A 20,164-nucleotide genomic window follows, 5' to 3' on the forward strand; every position below is an offset into this window, starting at 1 on the left:
TTCTGTGCATAGTTCTGATCTATACTAAGGAGATGAGTTACTGGAGTTACTGTAGGTGGGAGATGTCAATGGCTTATCCCAACTAGGCAGTGTCTGGAAAAGGAGCTATGGGAAGAAGAGGGTTTGTTAATGCAGTGAGTCAGAAAAGCAAACGTAACTTATAAATTCTGTGTAATCTTATGGCCAGCAGTGTATCGGCTTATCTTTGAGAAGATAAGGATTATCAACAGGACAGAGCATGGAAAGTTCTGGGTTTTTTTCTTCCTTATGTCCCACCATCTGCAGCACAGACAGATCAGCCATCACCCTGAGCAAGCTGTTTCTATTTCTCCTGAAGCATCAGATATTAGAAAAGAGAAGATTACCAGACTGCACATTTGCAGGAGAAGGATAAACAGATCTTTTGAAACATCCTGAGACCATAATATTAACTAGACTTACTTTGCTTTCTTTTGTTAGAAGACATAAATATATTACTACAGTTCTCATTAGTCTGCTGACAGAGCCTACCTGATCACAGCAGAGCAAAAGTGTTCTAAATCAAGAAAGAAATCTTAGATGCTTCCAGAGCACAATTTTTTACTTTGATCTTCTCATTTCCTACTCACAACATCAACCTACATTAATAAGTTAGTAAGCCAGAGTAAGAATAATAAAGATGCAGTATTGCCAAGATGCAAAGAAAATAAGGTCAGAAGTGCCCCCCTGCTGTCAAAAACATTGCACATGGAAGTTGTTCCTGCTTGTGGATCTGAGGAGCTGCTGGAAGCTACTGCAGGGAGGAGTGGCTGCTGCAGATGCAGGGATGTCACTCCCCTTTCCACGGATTTGTCTGGAGCCTGGGGGTGCAGCTCCCAAGGCAATTCCTCCGGCCCAGCAGCTTCTGGGGGGGTGCTCAGCCCCTCTCTCTTTACCTGTCAGACGGGAGCATATGGCTGCTTACTTATGCCCTGCTGTTCTTATGTGCTTAGTGGGCTTATGGTCCGCAGGGGCTCAGGGGGATTTGCATGGGGAGAGGACAAGGAGGGACCTGGAAAGGGTGGGCTGCATGCATGGGAAGTGGAGTGGTGCCAGAGGGCTCTGTGCTGCGTCACAAGAGTAACTGAATTTTTGGGAATGAATGACAGACATTGAGTGAACAGTGGCTAATTAGAGACCATGAGATGGTTAATGATTACACAGCATCGTAAGAGCATCAAAGATATGAAATTTAAAAATTCATTTATAAGGGGAAGAGATTTCTTCTCAAAGTCTTATGTGTGTTTAGCACTATATTCACACTTTTCTTCTTGGTATCATCTATTCTTTAACAAAGAAAAGGACCTGATCAGACTTGGTATTGTTTAAGTGCTTGCAGAGCCATCAGCTGCATTTCTCCTCCTGGAGATGGTGTGTGTGAGGGTTTGCCTTCCCAGCTCAGTCCTGCCCTGCTGTCCTCTCCTTCTGCCTCTCATGCATTTTGAGGGTCTTCCTCACCTTCCTTCCCTTGTCTGGCAGTCTTCTCTAGGCTCTGCACAGAGACATCTTCTCATCTCTCTGTGTAATTTCAACAACAAACATTAGTTCAGCCTTATCCTTCCTGTAGTCAATTAATAGATTCACTTCTCATCTGTAGCACTTAAATCTACTTTGACCACCCTAAACTTTTCCTCTGAGTATTTTGCCTTTAAAAAAAAATAAAATATTACAAAAAACTCAGGCTTATTATAACTGAAGCAGGGCTCTTATTCTCCTGTCACTCCTCATCTCCTTTGTCTGCTTTTTTCAGGCTTTATGAAAGTTTTCACACTCCTCACTCTTACTATCTTATTGATAGTCAAGAGCCTCAGCATTGTCTTCAAGCAAGCTTCTGTAAAGCCTCACATCCATGTTCTGATCAGGGACTCCTAAGCTGAGGTGTTCAGCTGTTTTGCTAACAAAGCCCCACTCCCAGGTCACTGCCTGGCACTCCTGCAGAGGTTGCTGGCTCTGTACATCCTGTTGGACAGCACGTCTCTGCTCCTCAGCTACAGTATGGCAAGTGATAGGGAGCAAATGCACATCCCAGCTGAGCAGAGAGACAGAGGAAATGCCAGTGTCTCTCTCAGCTCATCCTCCTAAATGCCCTCAAACACACCAGTATCATGAATCTTGCAGATCCCACTTGCATCTGTCCCATCTTCAGGACACGGCCTTGCTCCTTTCCTTTCTGTGCTGAAGCTTTGAAGTCATCTCTTCTGCCCTTGACAAACAAAGTCTTGCTGTGCTTGTATTTATTACAAAGTTCATCTCTTGCACCTATTTTCCTGCCCTTTGTCCTTACTGTTACTTTTTGCATCTCTTCCACTAATTTAATTTTTCTTCATGAAATGAAAAATCAGCTTCACTTTGAGGGCTCCTTCCCACCCCTTGTCAATCAGGTTTGAAAGATGGATCCATTGCAGATCATCCTGCAAACAACTCCAGCTTCTGTTACCCAAGCTTTTTACTGGGTGGGGGGAGACTTCTCACAGATGCTGTAAAACCACCCTTGTTGTCTTTCCTATCTCTTACTGTAAAGACAACTTAGAAAACATTGTATTTCAGGTTAAAAAAAAAAAAAAAGGTATTATCTCCTTTCATATGCATGTGGTTTGACTGCACCTGCCTCTTGTCGTGTAGTTTACAATTTAAATGGAAAATCTTACACTATGAGTGAACCTACTCGCTTGATACCTCTTGTCACCTCTAAAATAGCACAGATGAAAATAAGTTATGGTTTGGCTTTGACTTCTTTTGGAGGCTAGGATGGGAATGCTAGATGTGACCAGCTGGCTGAGATCCACCTTGTAGATACTTCCCTAATTCACTAAAGTGTAACACAAAATGCTCTTTAATACCCATTTAGTACTCTAGAATTAACTCTTTTCGTTTATATAATTGAATACCCCAACACTTGCAAAACTATAGGCTCTTCCTGTGGAGGATCAAAGCTTTGCTTTGGCTTCTTGGTCATCCTGCCATGCAAATATGAGTACTTTTCTGTGGTGACAGCAATCTGACAGGGTCTTTGTTATCCTACAGGCCCAGGGAGAGTTGGATATAGACTGGAGATACATTATTTCTTATTCCCTCAAGAACAGCAAATACGTTTTTTAAGGCAGTGAAGATTTGCATTAATTTATGGTTCTCTTTCTTCTGTGCATATGCCCTGGGTCAGGCTACATGTGAGAAAACAAGGTTTGCAACCCCTTTCAAGTTTCCACTGGTGTTAAGCTAATGTTTATTTTTAGTAAACTGCATTTCAAATTGTGTTTTTAAGAATCCTTTTGCAGAGCCTAGCACAACAATTTCAATATGTTTTCTCCTTCTGAGCTTTTTATTAACAAATATAAAGAATCAGTGTAACTAGTTATGCTGTATTTCACTGATAATTTTCAAAAGTATGGGTCCAGCTCAAGAAATGGTTAGGATTATAAGCATTTATCTCAGCTGATTTTTTTTCTCCTTTTTGCTGCTACTAACTACCCAGCTTTGGAAAGGCTGTGTGGATACTCCTCCAGGGGCAGGCCTTTTCTGCTGCACTGTGTGAGTGTCCCTTGTCCCCACACCCACACATGATTTGTTCTTTGGGGCATGAGACAGTCTGAAATTAAACAGGTTTTAGGCAGTGCCCTGAGAAGATTCTGTCTGTGGGCCTGCTGCAGCTTGTATTGTCTTCTGACCACCCAATGTGGTCTGTGAGGAAAGCCAGGGTGCACCACCCCAGGTCAGTAGTGACCTTTCCAAAGGGAAAAGGTCAGGCTCATGTGAACTCCTGCATCCTGACCTTCCTCTGTCAAGCTCCCCTTTCGTGCAGTCTGTTCTTCCCAAAGGTTTCCCTCCATGACCTGCCTGCTCAGGTTATCCTCTACATTTCCTCAGTACTCTGCACCTTATTTCTCCTTCTCCATGTGTGAGGAACAGGAGAAGGAAGTTGGCGTATTCCACATCACTTTTAGCATCAAAAAAACCCCTAGTTGATTCATCTCTCCCATAAAGCATTAATAAAAGTGTTTAAAAGTAGCAGCCCTGCTGTATGACCTACCTGCTCTGTTCTGAAGGAACAGCACTGTTGCTGAAAATGGGAGAAAAAAAAAACCCAGCAAGGAGATGAGAAGGCCAGAGTGACAGCTGCTGAAGTCGAATTATAATGTTCAGAAGTCAGCATTTTAAGTTCTGCTCATTGTTACTCTGTGGGAGTTTGGTGCTGCTTTCAGGGAATTAGTGTCCAGTTTTCCGGCTAGCTCTGGCACCGAGCTCACATTTAAGGGCACAGCTTGGTGCTTTTCTGATCCTGTGGGTCTTGGCCTCTGGCAGAAGCGTGGCAAGGAAGAAGAGAGGACTCATGTGGGATTCAACTGGGTTTTATTTCACCCAGAGGGGAGCCCACGAAAAGTGAGTTTTCCCCTCTGCATCTCACTTTAAGTATAGGGGTGTGGAAAGGGACAGGGGACACTCTAGAACCAATCCCAGGTTGGGGGGGAGTGACCCAGATCACAAAGGGCAGACAGTAGAACAATTCTGTGCATAAAAAGAGGAGTGGGGAATCGAGAACCTGCCAGATCACTCGACAGCCTTCCAAGAATTTTCTAGGCTTCTGGGCGGGGCTGCAGAATGATGGACAGGACCCATAATAAAGGGGAAACCAAAAGGGGTTTTAACATGGGGGTACAGGGACAAACCATTGTACAGAAATTTGGTAAACCTAAAATGCACACCACAACATTACTCAAGCTGAGGATGTGCTGTTACAGCTTTTTGTAGTTAGAAGCTAAGACTACCAAAAAGGCTGGAAGGAAGAGGGTCTGGACATTCTATTGCAAGACCAAGTTGTGCTAGAGGTGTAAGCATTATTTTGTAGTAGCTACAGAAAGACATGGCAGTGAGCAATTAATTTGTATAAAAATATAGATAATTAGTTTCTCTAATTTGTGTGTTTGAAGGGTACTGTTTAGTCATGCATCTCCACAGCAAAAACTGGCACATTCTTAAGATCATGTTTGCTTTTGTAGCGTCCTTCAGTCTGTCACAGAATAGTCCTGTATTCTGTTGGTACTCTGTTTCCAAATTTAGGAGTATTTCCTCCCAAACATATGTGCATGATGTAGTGTGTATGTGCACAACAAAGAAAAGGAAGCAGATGACTTGTGTTCAGTAGAGTAGTTGTTTTGAGCTGGAACTGCTGCAGCCTCCCTCTTGAAAAGAAACGTGCCTGTGCATTTGTTCAGGAACAAAGCTGCTGTTGTGACTGTACTGATCCTGTGTCAAGTCTTTCTGTAGTATCTTGAGTGGAGAAAGATGTAGTTTCCTCCATCCTTCACAGTCTTTCTCCTTCTTACCTTTCCTCACTGTAATGATAGTGTGCTGATCAATGCCTTCATGACATGTGGGTTCTCGATGAGGTTCTTATCAGTGGAGGAGAGAGGAGACTGGATGGGAGCTGGTGGAAAGATCCAGGGGTTTACTGCTGAGTGGTGCTTGAGTATAAATTAGCAGTGTGTGTGCCTGAGCTGGAACATGGCATGGATGGATAGGGCATCCAGAGTCACATGGAGGCAAAGATCAGTGGTATTGCTGTTGCAAAGGAGGTGTGAAAGAAATGGTCAATTTGATTAAGAATCCTCTGGAAGTGGAAGATTGTTCCCTAGGTGTGACAGCTTTGATAGAGCAACTTCACAAGGGCTTTGCTCCAGTTTCAGAAACAATTCTTGTATTTTCTCCTGGTGTGTGGCCTCAAGATGGCCTGTGATTTCCGTGCTGAGGTGCAGTCCTAATCTCATGCTCTGTACTGTCAGATTGTCCAGACAATCTTCAGTATTCTTGCAGTCTTTTATTGCTGAAGATGCTCTAAAATCCATCAGTGGTTTACAGTTTAAGGATGTGGCTTAGGTTTATTTTTTTTGTTTTATTTATACTTTCTATTCAAAGTACCCTGGCTTTTTTAAATTTTTTTTTTCTGTGCATTGAAAATTTCCATATTTCTCGCAGTAGATTTGAAATCTTTTTTTCCCCATTCTGCTTTCAGATTCCATTGGTGGGTCATTTTCAACTTCCTCCCACCGATGCCACCACAAGCAGAAGCACTGTCTCCCCATCCCACAATGTGGAACTCTCTCCATCAGCCCGCTACTTTTCCATCCTCACACAAAGGGATCCCAGATCATCATGGACGTGACACAGAAGGCAGTGAAGCGCCAGGCTAGCTTCTGCAATGCCATTACCTTCAGCAACAGGCCCATTGTTATTTATGAACAAGTCAGGCTTAAGGTGAGTAAATTATACCTTCCCTTTTTGCCACAGCAATGAATGCTGGGTGTACTGGGCTTTGGTGCTTGCAGATCTTTAGCCTTTCCTTGAAAAGCACAGTAGTCTGATCTTGGCCTTAAAGATCTGCAATCTTCATTGGTACTTCTGCTTTTGTCACCGTAGTTCTTGGAGCCACAGGTACAGACTGCTCTAGAAACTGAAAATAAAGGGGAAATCCACCTTCCGAAAATACTTACATTGATATTAGACAAGTACAAGAGATTAAATTGAGATTGCTTGGAAAGCCAGGAGATAAGAGGTCAAAAACGACCTAGAAGTGAAGGTTCTTGCTCACATGCTTGGCAGGAAAAACAAAAGAGTTTGGAGTAAAGGATGAAAAGAGCAGTCAGTGTGATCAGTTGCTGTCTAAGGAAAGAACCTTTCTGGCAGTCTGCTGACTGCTTTGTTGAATCAGTTACCTGATAGCATTAAGATCAGAGGAGAGAACATTGCAGGGATCACATTTTTCTCACTGGCACAGGCTGATTTCACTTCCTTTGTGTCTGTGGTAGCCTGGAGGATGGAGTTTCTACCCCTGGTACCATGCCATGCTGCAGCTGGCCTGGGAAATCCAGCTCCTCTAAAACAACATGCTTCCATGAACACCAGGAGCTGCTTTCTGATGGAGAAACTCTTCCATGTCCTTAGGAACTGAAGCACTTTTCAGATTATCAGCACATTAAGGAGCTTGGGACCCTTGAAACTTCATTCACAGATACTTTCCAATCTTCATGCCCTCTAGTTTATGGGACTGTGTTTTTCTGTTCACAGCCAATTTCATGCCTTTATTGACACAAAATAGGTAATCTTCTTTGGCACTTTAGTTCATGGCACACATGAATGATCTGACTGCAAATCCTTCATTTGTGCAGAAGGAGTTTTCCAGAAGGTTTGTCAGCATATAGATCCCTAGTTTGAATGTTCTTGCTGTTGCCCCTTTTTAGAGGTCCTGGAGTTCTGCAGCAGCATATCAACCTTCCCTGCCTCTTCCCTCACAGCCAGAAAAGGAGCAAGGAACGAGGGGCATGCCTCCTTTTTGAAATACATGGAGACTTCAGTGATTTCAGGCTCAGGCCCAGAGATAGAAAATCCCCACTACGGGTTTATTGTGCTTCCTATGGAGCTCTTACTGCTTCTATCCAGGCTGGAAGCCCAGCAGGAATCTCTCACATTGCCTAATGAGATTTTTCCCATGTTGGCCAGCAGTTTGGACAAGCAACTGCAACAAATAATCTGGGAGAAGATGAAAGCAGCATTTCACTTTTGAAGACACCATCAAAGATTTGAGTGGATTTAGTGGTTTAGGCAAAGGTTCTGGGTTTTTTCTTCCTCATTCTGAAACAAGGTAGCTATCTCTGAAAATTCACACTTGTTTATATCTGTGTATTTGGGGATTTTAGCTTGCATAACATATGTGAAGGATATGCATGCAAATCTGCACAAGAGATTTCTGAGCACAGCTCCTGCTGACTCCAGTGGGAAGGTCTCATGGGAGTAATCAACAGGCTTTAGCAGAACTTGTGCTTTAGGGAGGGATGAAATGTGAAAACATCCTTGCTTTCGTATGATACGTCCATCCTGTAACTGCTTTGCTGTTGTTTGTGCTTGTGGAAAACAGCATCTTAGACCTTCTTACCAGCCACAGACTAACCATGAACCCAGTCATTCAGGTCCTATAAAGTCTAAACTCCCTCTGGAAAATTGAGGAAAGAAGTAAGGAGATTTCTTTCTGTTTATTAGCAATTGTATCTCAAGTTTTATTCTGACAGCTCTGGGAATATGGCTGTCAAGCAGCCTCAGAGACAAATGCTCCAGTATGGTTTCTTCCATGTAATTTGGGGCATTGCTAGGAAGTATTGTTCTCAAAGATAGCATTAGGCAGTAAAGATCAAGAGCCTGGATCTGTGAAAGCAGCAATGGCTTAGCAGTTTGGATGTTGATTCTGTATTTCCCTCCCCTTCTGGTACCCAGTGGACCTCCCAAGCTTTCTGCTAGCAGTGGCTGCTGAAAAGAGAATTTGGTCCATCATTAACTGTTGCCTTTTTTAGCAAAACTGTGTACCCTTTGTCCAGCTGTGTCTAATTCTTGGCAGGCTTTATACTTGATTTTAATTTGGATATTAGTTTGCCTGTGGTCAGACTGTATTGAGAACTGTTTATAGGTGCTGATTAATACATGGAACATGTGCAGCCTCAATTATCATATGAATATTTACTTCACGCTGCCTGTGATTGCTGTGAAGTATTGGCAAGAGACTGAATTGTACAAATGACAATGAGGCCATATTTATCTTAGACCCGAAAGCTTTTAGGGCTTGCAGTAAATTTGCTGCAAAAAATAACCCAGGCTTCTTCTTGAAGTGTGTGTATTATGTTTCCCTGTTTTGTCATGTGTACACCCTGTTAACCCCACTTCTACTGGGGACATGCCTGATGCCATCCCACCCTGGCCAGGTAAATAAAATAGCAAATCTGCTTCAGTCCTTTTTAGTGTCATCCCAGTGTCCACCCCGCAAGCAGGAGCTTCTCATGGTTCCTGGGACTGAGATCAGTGCTCAAGTGTCTCATGTAAGCAATTTAGGTGCCTGGGTGGACTGAGGATGGATAAAGAGCAGCACTCCATTAACTGAAAAATTGTCTGTTGATAACTTTTTTTCTGAGCTCTGAATTATTTTCTCTGATACTTTACTTGTAAAACAGAAATCTCTAGGCTTTGAACAACGTCTTTGTTGGAAGATTATTGTGACCCCAAGGGCACATGTTCCAGATTTTCCTTGGAGAGGAATATGTAAAAGAAAAACAGTATTTACAAATTTGATTAGCAGGGTATTCAGAACTCCAAAGAAAACGTCTTGTAGAATTCCGTGGTGAAAATTCTGTGCTTCCAAGCTAGGACATGTGGGCTGCTCCCAGGCTTCTGAGAACAAAGTCCTGCAGTCTTGGACAGTTCAGTCTCTGTCATTGCCATCCATCTGAGCCATTAGTGCTTTGGCAGAGCATGAAATTACAGAAAGACAACAAGTTTTGTGTGGCATCTGGTAGGTGGTACCTATCCATGTTTCTGCTCTTGTCCTGTGGCCAGCACTCCATTAGTGGAATTGCTTGAGGCTGCTGAGGCATTGATGGAAGGCGACTATCCCAAGTGGTCTTGTGTTTGCTGCAGGTTCAAAGTGTGAACAGATACAGTGATTGTGTGTCAACTGGCATGCAGGAACTGACTTGGCGCCACATTAAGGTTCAATCCAGCATCCTTAGATCTTTTGTGTCATAGTCTGGATGCTGACAGGCTGAACCTCTTTGAGGGGAACAATTCCTAGCAGGTTCATACTCAAACAATAAATGAGAGGAAAAACTTCACCCAACCAAGGACATAATCTGAGGACCATACTAACTCTGGAAGACTCCTTGCTTCCATGGGAAAAAAAAAAAGAGACTTTATAACTGGGTAGTTATTTCAATGTGCTGCTTGTGTTTAGGAGCTGCTGCCTGCTTCCCACAGATCCCCTACTGGCCAGGGCTCAGTTCTTGTGAGTAGAAGCTGATGACTCTGGAGGTAACTGTGATCCTTTGTCCAGCTGTCTGTCAGGTGCAGAAGGATGGGTATGACACATGAACCATTCCAAAAACCACAGCAGTTGTTCCTGACCCCAGACACACTGAGTAATTGCATACTGACAAGTTAGGGTGTAGTTAGTGCACAACATATTTCACAAAACACCGTTCACAGCTGAAATAAGTAAGTTTTCCCTATCACAAGAGAATATCTATAGTTGCTTCAAAATTTTGCATTTAACAAAGTCAAATACTCTATATTGTGCTTTCCCACACACAAGTTCTCTGCTGCAAGGCTGTGATTTCAATATGTCATCCAATATGACTAGTTAAACAAGGGAAAGACTGTCTTTTATTTGCCTTAGAAACGCAGAAAACCCTGTGGTGGAAACTGTGATTCTGGAGCTTTTCTCTCAGGTCATGGGAGACCTCATCATCTGAGCACCACGTGGGGAGAGCTCTGCTGAGATAAAAGGTCTTGTCACCATTTTTGGCACATTTTGCGAGAGGGTTATTCTTAGGCCAAAAGGAATTACCCTAGAAATAGAAATGAATCATCATGCAGCTGTAATTAAATTTTACCTATCCACATAATTTTAATTTGATTTACTTGTTTTTAAATATGGGCATTGTATCCTAAGTGTGCAGCAGCATTGCTGTGTGCAGCTGAAAAAGCTACAGCAGTGTTTGGTGGGTAAAATGTTTTCAGATCTGGTGGGGTTGTCTGCACACTGGCCACCAGTGTTAGATACATAAAGCCTGTTGTGTGAGTTGATGTTGAAGTGCCCAATGCTGTCATTGCTGCTGTTGCCTTTGCAGATCACTAAAAAGCAGTGTTGCTGGAGTGGGGCTCTCCGACTCGGCTTTACTTCCAAGGACCCATCGAGGATTAACCCTGACACTCTGCCAAAGTACGCCTGCCCTGACTTGGTTTCCCAAAGCGGGTTTTGGGCCAAGGCTCTGCCAGAAGAGTTTGCCAACGAGGGGAACATCATCGCCTTCTGGGTGGACAAGAAGGGACGGGTTTTCTACCGGGTGAATGACTCTGCTGCCATGCTCTTCTTCAGCGGCGTGAGGACGGCAGAGCCCCTCTGGGCCCTGATCGATGTCTATGGGCTCACCCGTGCGGTGCAGCTCTTAGGTGAGTACCTGGGGCCAACACAGAGGGATGCTAAGCCATCCCTGACAGAAGGTCAGCCTGACACTGCCTGTCCCCTCTTTGTGGTGGGACAAACACAGGGAAACAGCTGTTGTTCCTCCCCAGAGCATCTCAGGACCTCAGCCTGGATCAGTGGGTATTTGAAACTTAGCATGTAAATATAACATCAGTGGGAGCTGGGAAACAGCTGCTACAATATAGCACCAGAAGCCATCTCTAAGTAAGTGGATTTCTGCTCAGAGGTGTAGCTCTATCAGAGAATAGCCTGGAGTGTGTCATATACCTTGTAAGACTTTATTTTTATATATATCATCTTGTCCTTTCCCTGTGCCAAAGTGGGGAAGTGCGTTTTATGTGCTATGCTTAAGTCTTTCCTGGATGGCACTGTTATGATTTTCTGTCAGGTTTAATGGACAGATTTGAAACATGGCTATCTTCCAAATTACCTGAGGGAATCTGTGGCTGGTTTTTCCAGGATGTTGCTTTCACAGAGGAGCTTGATTTGTCCTCTGCAGCCTGAACGTTGGATATACAGTTGGGGTTGGACAATGAGGAGTGCTGAGTACCTGTGTCTTCTGCCATCCTCAGGTGACATGAAGATAGTTTGGCATTCATGAGGACTCAGTCCAAGATGTGCAGGCTGTCAAGGTTTGGGCTATTTGAGTTTATACATCTTAGAAGAACTGAAAAGAATCTCTGAGGAGTCTGAGGACTGAAGGGCAGCAAGATTGCTAGGGGACCAGGAGTCAGCACACAGCCTTGGAGTTGGCTTTGCATTGTTACTGAGAGGCAAATTGTAGCACTTCTCCATGTAACAGTAGTTTCATGGGTCTTCTTTTCACCAAGAGCTGAAGTTCCTTCTGAAGATGAGATGAACTGAGGCTGAGAGAGATCCCGGCTTTTTCCTGCCATGCAGCCTGCTAATCTCTGTTAAAGTGACAGCTTCATGCTGTATATTAAAAACTTCAATTAAACTTCTTTCTGACAGTTCTGCCTCCTTTCTGCATTCTGTGCTATATTAAAAAAATATGGTGGCAGGGCTACCCATAGCAATCAACATAGCAAGGAAGAGGCACGTATGTTCAGGGGATGAAGAAATGAGACTGACCTTGTTGCAAAAACTCCTGGCCCGAGATTGCACAAGGCAGAGGAATTGAAGAATTTCTCAGCAGCTTTTTCTTTTTTTAGGTGCAGAAAGATTTATCTTTTGTTGTGAATCAGCTTGAATCAGAGCCATTAGGCAACTGTTCATAGGCCAGGGTGGTGATGATATTTGAATTGGGATGGAGAATTTGGGCAAATGTCATGCCAAGGGTTCAGTTAGGAAGAGCTTACAAATGACTCCAAGTCCTACGGGTGTTTTTGTGAGATTTGGCTCCTGAGGACTACTCTGCCTGATTAATGAGGGTCCATAACTCTGGGTTATGTGTTTCCTTTCAAAACACCCGAGAAATCATTTCCTATCTGTCATCTGCCCCTGCATTGTCCTAGCATCTTCCACATCCCCTTTCACAAGGAAAATGTGACTTCTGCCAGCCACTGACTTACCTCTAGTCCAAGAGGCTCCCGACTCTTTGGTGGGTATGAAGTCCCTGAATGAAGCAAGCAGCTTCTGAGTTTACACAGTTGGCGTGGAGCTCAGAAATGTATTTATAGTTTTTTCCAGCAGCCTTCAGCAGGCTTTAAGCCTGAAACTGTGCTGAAACGGCTTCCACCCAAGTCCTCTCCATCTCCATTCATTATTAAACAGCACTAAAAGTCAGAGAAAGGAAATCATCAGCTGTGTTGCCCCTGGATCCTATAGACATTCCTGTTACTATGCTCTGCATGCCTGCTCTAGTGTAGCAGACCACACATATAGCACAGGACAACTTGCCAAAAACTGCCGGGACTTGACAAATAAATTTCATAGCTTAGCTTCAAACATATGGTTGAATTCAGCCTGGTATGGCATGCAGGGCATCTGATGGAGGCTGGGGATGCTGGAGTGGTATGTTGAACAGAAGAGCCTAGCATTTCAGATTCCAGTTCAGTGATTTATTGCCCCCTAACTCCAAACATGTTCCTTGTTCTTAAGTCTCACTATTTTCTCAATGCTTGTAAGGTTACAGGGTCAAACTGCACCTCTGCACAGTCTCCATTTGCTTTATGAGTGAGAATGTGACCAAAAACTTTACCATTTCTGGTGTCTTTCTGTTTATTGCAGAATTACTCCCTCCCCACTCCCAGTAATGTAACTTCAATTCCAAAATGAGACTTGCCAAAGGAAAGACCTGCAGCAGTAAGTCTTGTGTCACTGCAAGATCCCAGCTCTGCAGGGAAATGGACAGTGTGCATTTATGTTCCCAGAAGTGACAACATCCAAAACTGCACATTTTTATTTTGCTTATCTGCATTACACTGGCAAATCACTTCTAGCCCAAATAAGGAACTCAATAAAACAGGGTAATGACAAAGGCTGGGGACACTGTTCCTGTCCTACAGATCTCATAAAGATTTGAATAAAGGGAGGCCCAAAGCCTGTGAGAGTTAAATGACTTGTCAGAGCAAAATGTGTCACTTGCCATCAGCCTTCTTACCCAGCTCAGTCCTGCCTCTCTCTTTAGCTGCATCACAGAGAATGCACAACACTCTGGCATCACTAAAAACCAGCTGGTTTGTACCTTAATTTTTAATTTCCTTCTGCTTATGGCTTTACCCACAACATCAGTCTTACTGACAATTACCCATGTGTCAGTACTGCTGTCACTACACAGGTGTATGTGGCTGTCACAGATGTTCCTGGGTCTGGCTGTCCTTGCTGTATGTTCAAAGGCAGAGCCCTTTAAGCAGCTTCTTTGCCAGCTGGATTTTGAAATGAAGCAGGTGAAAAAGGCTTGCATGGTCCACTGCACTGCAGCCAAGGGGAGTTGGAACTGAGCTGGGACCATGATTTGTCTGTCACTGCTGGAGTGATTCAAAAGGAGGAGCTGGTTTAAATCTACCTTGAGGTGGCTTCAGCAATGAGGTTCACAGTGCTGACTGTCACAGGTGAGAGGCTGCTCCTTGCTGTCCTCTACCCACATTATAGAGATGAAAAGGCTTAAATTCACCCAGGAATCCGGTCTCCTCTGACCACAGGGTCTCAGCTGATTTTCTGCCACAATGTAAGGGCCCACATAGAGGAATCTGTGGCAATGGAGTGCATGCATGTTCTGTGTTTTAGGGCAGGAGTTGCAGTGTAGGTGCAGGCTTACATGACCTGTAAACATGCCCTTATACAGTGTCTCTCCTGCTGACATGCTCAACTTGCAGGCAGGATGGTTTACAGCTCTGCTTTCCTTTTTGGGCAGCTAGTTTTGCACAAGTGCACTTTTACATTCCAGGGTAATTTAAAGTAATATTTACTAAAAATGTGGCTTGTCCTTATGTTATCACTTCAACATACACACATGCTCATTCACACTTTAAAAAAGAGTCCGAGAAAAATGGAATATAAGCAATCTGCTGCCTTGCTGCTATAATAAAGCATCAAAAAAAGATAAGGAAAGGCCCAGCTGTTTAAATTCTGGAGTTTTCAGAGCCATGGAGGAAGGATGGCAGGTCATGGGAACCAAGTTGTTGTCTCATACTAACCTGCTTCTTTCAAGCACTGGGCTTGAGCCTGGCATAGGCACTTTCTATGGACTCACTGCAGGACAGCAAAGTTGGCAATTTCCCTCAGTCACGTGTGCATGATGAGTGTTCTCATCATTTTCCTTTACCTTTTGTGGAGGATTACAGGTTTGCCCCTTCTATATGGTGCTTTTTTGAAAATCACTCTTTTTTTTTCTTATTTTTGAAAATCACCCCATTTTTTGAGCAGTGACATTGCAGCACAGCATTGCAGAGTGGTTAAGATGGGAAGGGCCATACGATGATCATCTAGGCCTAACACCTAGTGTCTTCTCTTTCAAAGCACAATGCAGGTGGTCTAAAAGTACAGAAGTATGGGGCTGCAAAACAGTTATGATTCCAGCATACCTCACTACTCATCCTGTGTTTTCAGTGGGGTAATGTGAGGTACAGTCTACTCATTTTTGTTGATCCCATTCTTTGCTAGTATGATCAGAAATCACACCCCTTTACTGTTTTTTACTTTATTCACACTCTTCTCTCATCCATCAGTATTTTCATTCATGCAGTATTTCAGAGTATTCTTGGTCTTCTACCAGCACAGGCTTTGAAAGTCAAGGATAATTTTATTTAGGTTGACACACTGAGAGGCACCTGTTAAAAGCTGTCTCACCACATCTTGTAAATATAAAATATGTGAAAAAACTAGTAAGACCTTGCAAGATTGGAAAATTTTAAATGTGTAAATGTGTATTGAATGTGCATATTAGATTTATCTGAAGTAGAAACATGTATAGTATAAATATATTTTTCAGTCATAAATATATGTACAGATCCTAGAAGAATTAAATGGAAGTTCTGTAAATTGTATGAAATATTTGAGAAATCTCTTCTTTCACCATATCCTCTTCCTAGCTTCTTATTGTTTTATGTTTGCAAAGTATCTAAGTCAAAATGTGAACTGATCCTGCATGGAAGTGTACCCATCTTACGCCTCAAGCTGGTGTCTCTTTGACAAGGAAGTTGTGCATTTTGTAGGGAAAGAAAGAAAAAAATGTTTTTCTTTCTTCACGCCTGTCAGTTCTTATGTAGTTTGAATCTCTAGCTCCCGGCCACCTTTAGAAGAAACATTAAATAAGCCTCAAATGAGGTAGATTTATGGGCAAATTTCAGGTGTTAATGGTATAAGACTGATGATAAATCTAATTTATTGCATGCATCTGCAGTTTTACTGTGTGGTTATTACTATTTTATTTTCCAAGTGCAAAGCTTATTTTCCATTGCCCACGGGAATCCATTTTGTTGCTATTCTGACACGTGCAAATAAGCAGACTGATGTGCTGGGAGTGCTTTGCACTAAACAAAATTGTATAATCAGATATGACTGCAGTGTATTTTTATAGGGTATTGTTGAAAGTGGAAGCTATAAACAATTAATCCTTTTTGTGGAAGTCTGTGACTATCTGATGGAAAAGCATAATAAGTGCTTAAACAGAGTCCTACTTAATGAAGGCAAGATACACAAGACCTGCAACCAGTCAGTTTTCCTTGTTTTTCTCCATCTCCTAAGGGGAGAGAGAATTTAAATTGCTCATAAAGTTTTATTGTCTGTAGCTATTGTCTCTATGGCAGCTGCAGGAAGCTCTCTAACACAGCTGAAAATGTGAAAACAGTTTAATAAATAGCTCATCTCTTGCTATTCTAATTAATCCCTTCTTTGCCTTAGCACTTCTGGAGGGCTATGTTTTTCCAGATGCAATAGGCACCCAAAAATCACCCACAGACCCAGGCAGCATCTTGTGCTTGAGGGTCTTTCTGTCCTCCAGCTCTGCCTGTCTGGGTTGTGATGATGAGGCTGCTGGATGCAGCACTTTCAAGCAAGCCAGAGCTCTTCTTGGCCATGTGAATACAGTGGGTTTTTTCCTTCTCTTTGTGTTTGACTGTCAGCAGTGGAGACTTTGTGCCCACGAGCTGGGGAAGGCAGCGTGCGCCTGCCCTCACGGTCAGCACGGGGCATTTGGGCTGAGCAGCAAATGGCAAACACCAAATCAGTCAAAACAAGCAGATGCCAAATGAAGTAAGGTGCCTGAGGGATCAGCATTTCAGGCTTCACCGGGTCTGGATGAGGTGTTGAATTACAAAGTTGCACAGAGGCTCTGCAGGTTACTGGTATTTCCTCAGCCTCACCTGTCAGATAACCTGTTGCTTTCACCTGAAGCACCTTTGCCTTAGCAAGAACTCTTGGAGAGAAAGGCATTGCCAAAGGTGAACAGAAAGGACAAACTCTGACACATAATATAGGGCACTTCATATCCACAAAATGTCCACAGCAGCATCAGGAGAGCCTGCAAGGGTACCTGGGTAGGAATAAATTTGAAAGGGATTAGTCTGGCTTTTATTGCCCAGACTGAGAAAAATGGAGACTGCTACAGGACAAAACGACCAGTGGAAAAATACATTCTGTGCTATAAAGTTTCTTTAGTTCTGGTAAGCTGAAATATTGTTCCTAACGCAGGCCAGAAGGGCCACTTTACCCATAAAAACCAAAGGAAATATGAAAACTCTGACAATTCTAAGTGGTGTTTATGTTATGGGTATGTTGTAGTTCAGATGCTGACACTGCAAAGATAGGCCTCTGTGTTAAAAAAAAAATGGAGTCTTTGCATTAAATAGCTGTTGTGATGATTGATTTGGCTGTTGCTCTAAGGAGGTAAATGTTGCTGGTTTACACTAAGAAGTTTATCTTGCCTTTGCTATGTGTTGGAAGTGTGGAAAGTAGAGTCTGGAAACAGTGGTTCCAATTAAAAAGATTTTGACTTTCTCTTATTTCTACTAAAGTTATAAACTACTTGAATAATTGTACGTATACTGAAATTGTTATGCAGCTATAGTTAGTTACAGACATTTCTAGCGTGGACAGGGCCTTAGAGAATAATAATCCACCACCCCTAATGGAGCATTGTATTCTTTTGAGAGACATTTCAAAGAATTCCTTATGTTAGCAAAGATTTTAGCTTTCTGATTTAAAGCATTAGGATATCTATGCTGCTTTTTTTTTTTTTTTTTTAATGCACTCTGTTAACTGATACTTAATGCCACATATAATTGCATTTTACTTAGTTTGTCTAATACAGTTCCTTTTTAAAAATCTGTAAGTAATAGGCATATTTTAAAAAAAAGGGAGAGAGAATATGCTGGGAAAGGAAATTAATCTTTGCAGCTTTCTTATTACCTTTCTCAGTTCAGCCAAATAGTTTAAACTGTTCAAACCTCAGGCTGTAATGCTGAAAGCTAATTCCTCTTCATTCATAAAGCTATAACTTGACAAAAAGTGTGCATTTGGAGCTGGAGGTAAGTTTTGGATGTGAATTGAGTGATCTGGTAAAAGTAAACTTACTGTGCTAATCTTGCAAATCCAGCTATTGCAGCTGTTCCAGCTGTGGAGGCCCTTTCCCCTAAGCCTGTATGACAGATGACAGCTAAACACTGCTAGCATGAGGAAACTGAACACTGTCTCTGTGCAGTATGTCTCTGCTGGCCTGAGATAGCACTTTGTCATTTCAATGTCTAATTGGCCTCACAGCTGCTGAATATGCAATTTACCATACAGAGGATGTGAATTTGTTATCCCTGTAGGTGTCTGGGTTATTAAAAAGGTTTGACACCTTCAATGAAATAAAATTGGGTTTTCCATCCATATCAGCAACAGAGCTAAAATGGAGTTGCTCTGTAGTCCAGTCTCCTCCTTTCCCTGCATAAACAGAATTGTTGTTGTTGAGCTCAGCATAGAAGTCTTTACCTATAGCCCAACTTTGCTCTCAGTTTTGCCAGCCTAAACTTGTAGCTACCTGTGGAGTAACTATGAGTTTACACTGTGAGCAGAGTGTAGCCCTGGGTTTTTGCTCACTCATCCCTTCTTTTCGGCCAAACACTGAGCAGCAAAAGCTCCTCCAGACCTTCTCTGGCTTATCCTGAAGAAAACAAAACATGTTGACATGTGCTGATTTTTGAAGCTGTGCTGATTCAAGCCAGAACTTCTTCACAGTATCATAGAATGGTTTGGGTTTACGGGGACCTTAAAGGGACCTAGTTCCAATCCCAGTGGCATGGGCAGGGATGCATGTTCACTAGATCATCTTTAGCCATGCTGAGCTATTACTTCTCTTCTAAAGCTTTTCTACTTGTGTTGAATCCACTCCCAGTTTTGGTGCAGATGTTACATCAGCTTTACTTGTGATGCTGCTGATCCTGCAAGGTGCTGTGCTCAGTGAGAGCCTGGACTCCTCTCTGCTACTCAGACATTTAGGAAAATCTCAGTCTTGCATTCTTCTGTGATGCTCTCTTAATTGTATTTTCATAAATATGTTCTTCTGACAATAATTTTTATGTGTTTCATGTCTGTTGCGGCTTTTGGTGAAAATATCATACCTTGTACTGACATGCACTAGGTAAGTGCTTCCTCCTGTTTTCTTGGAAATTACGGCAGAACTTTGTGAAATTTATACAAAGCATTCCATGTCTATTGGCTAGAATAGAATGTCCAGTCGCAGGTTTTGATTTTTCAGCCACTAACATCATTTTGATGTTAAAGGCCTTTACAATTTTTTTAAATTCCATTCCATCTGCTCATATTAGATTTAGAAATTAAAATTATTTGGGATTGGTAAATTTTTGGTCTGTAGCTAGGGATGAAAAATTGATAAAACAGATTGCTAGCCACTGACTATGCATTTAAGAAGATGAAAATCTCTTGTGATGCATCTGGCTACCAGTGTGACTGTTCACAGACGATTAATTCTCTTCAGGAAAAAAAAAAAAAAAGTTTAATTGCTCTATCTTTTTAAGAGGATAAAGACCACTCCAGGGAAAAAGCCTTTCAAATCCAATAATCCTATTCCCGTGCTGGTGCTGTGCCAATAAATACTGCACCACTTGCAAGGAAAGATCTGAAGCTTCTAAAATCTTTAATGCAGAGTGTTCCCTCTTTGCCTGGCCAAGGCCAGAGGACCCCAGCACCTCTGAGCCCCATAGGTGTTCACTTGAACCAGGAGACTGGTGACAATTTGTTCAATATGTTTCTGAAGGCATTTACATTTCTTCCTCATTCTGCAGTGATGTTTCCTTGGTTGATTTTTGTTGCTCTCTCTGGTGTTTGCAGGTAGCAGCCATCACTCTCCTGAGCCCTTCCCATACATCAACAATCCGCTCTGTTGTCCCAGCATGGCTTGTGTGAAAGCATCTTTTGGACAAAAACACGAGGCCTTTTGGTTTCTGCTGGCTTGTAGCCCTGTCTGTTCTAGATAGATCTGATTCAATGTTTCCATACACTGGAATGTGTATGCTCCTGTCAGAGGTGTGCCTTGACACTGCATTTGTCAAAAAGCATTTTTACTGCTGCATTTCTGACATGGTAGAGTCTTAGGATCTTGTCTATAACACCCCTTGGCCAGGTGGATGGAAATTGGCCTCATGATGGAGATCAAAGCTAGAAATAGTTGGAAAGAAAACTGAACTAATGAGAATTTCACTGTGGAGCTGCAGGGACCCATAATTT

The 20,164-nt window shown here is 42.6% G+C and overlaps 1 protein-coding gene across 3 annotated transcripts in view; it reads left to right on the forward strand.

Moving 5' to 3' along the window:
* NEURL1 (neuralized E3 ubiquitin protein ligase 1) overlaps positions 1–20,164 on the forward strand; it is an 82,521-nt gene that overhangs the window by 16,266 nt on the left and 46,091 nt on the right. For all 3 annotated transcript variants that reach the window (XM_083866021.1, XM_083866020.1, XM_083866022.1), the window contains exons 2-3: positions 6,026–6,267; positions 10,677–10,998. In XM_083866021.1, coding sequence (XP_083722147.1) covers positions 6,026–6,267; positions 10,677–10,998 — 564 coding nt within the window. The remainder of the gene's footprint in view (positions 1–6,025; positions 6,268–10,676; positions 10,999–20,164) is intronic.

This window comes from Zosterops lateralis (genome assembly GCF_965231275.1).
Source record: "Zosterops lateralis genome assembly, chromosome: 8".
NCBI lineage: Eukaryota > Metazoa > Chordata > Aves > Passeriformes > Zosteropidae > Zosterops > Zosterops lateralis.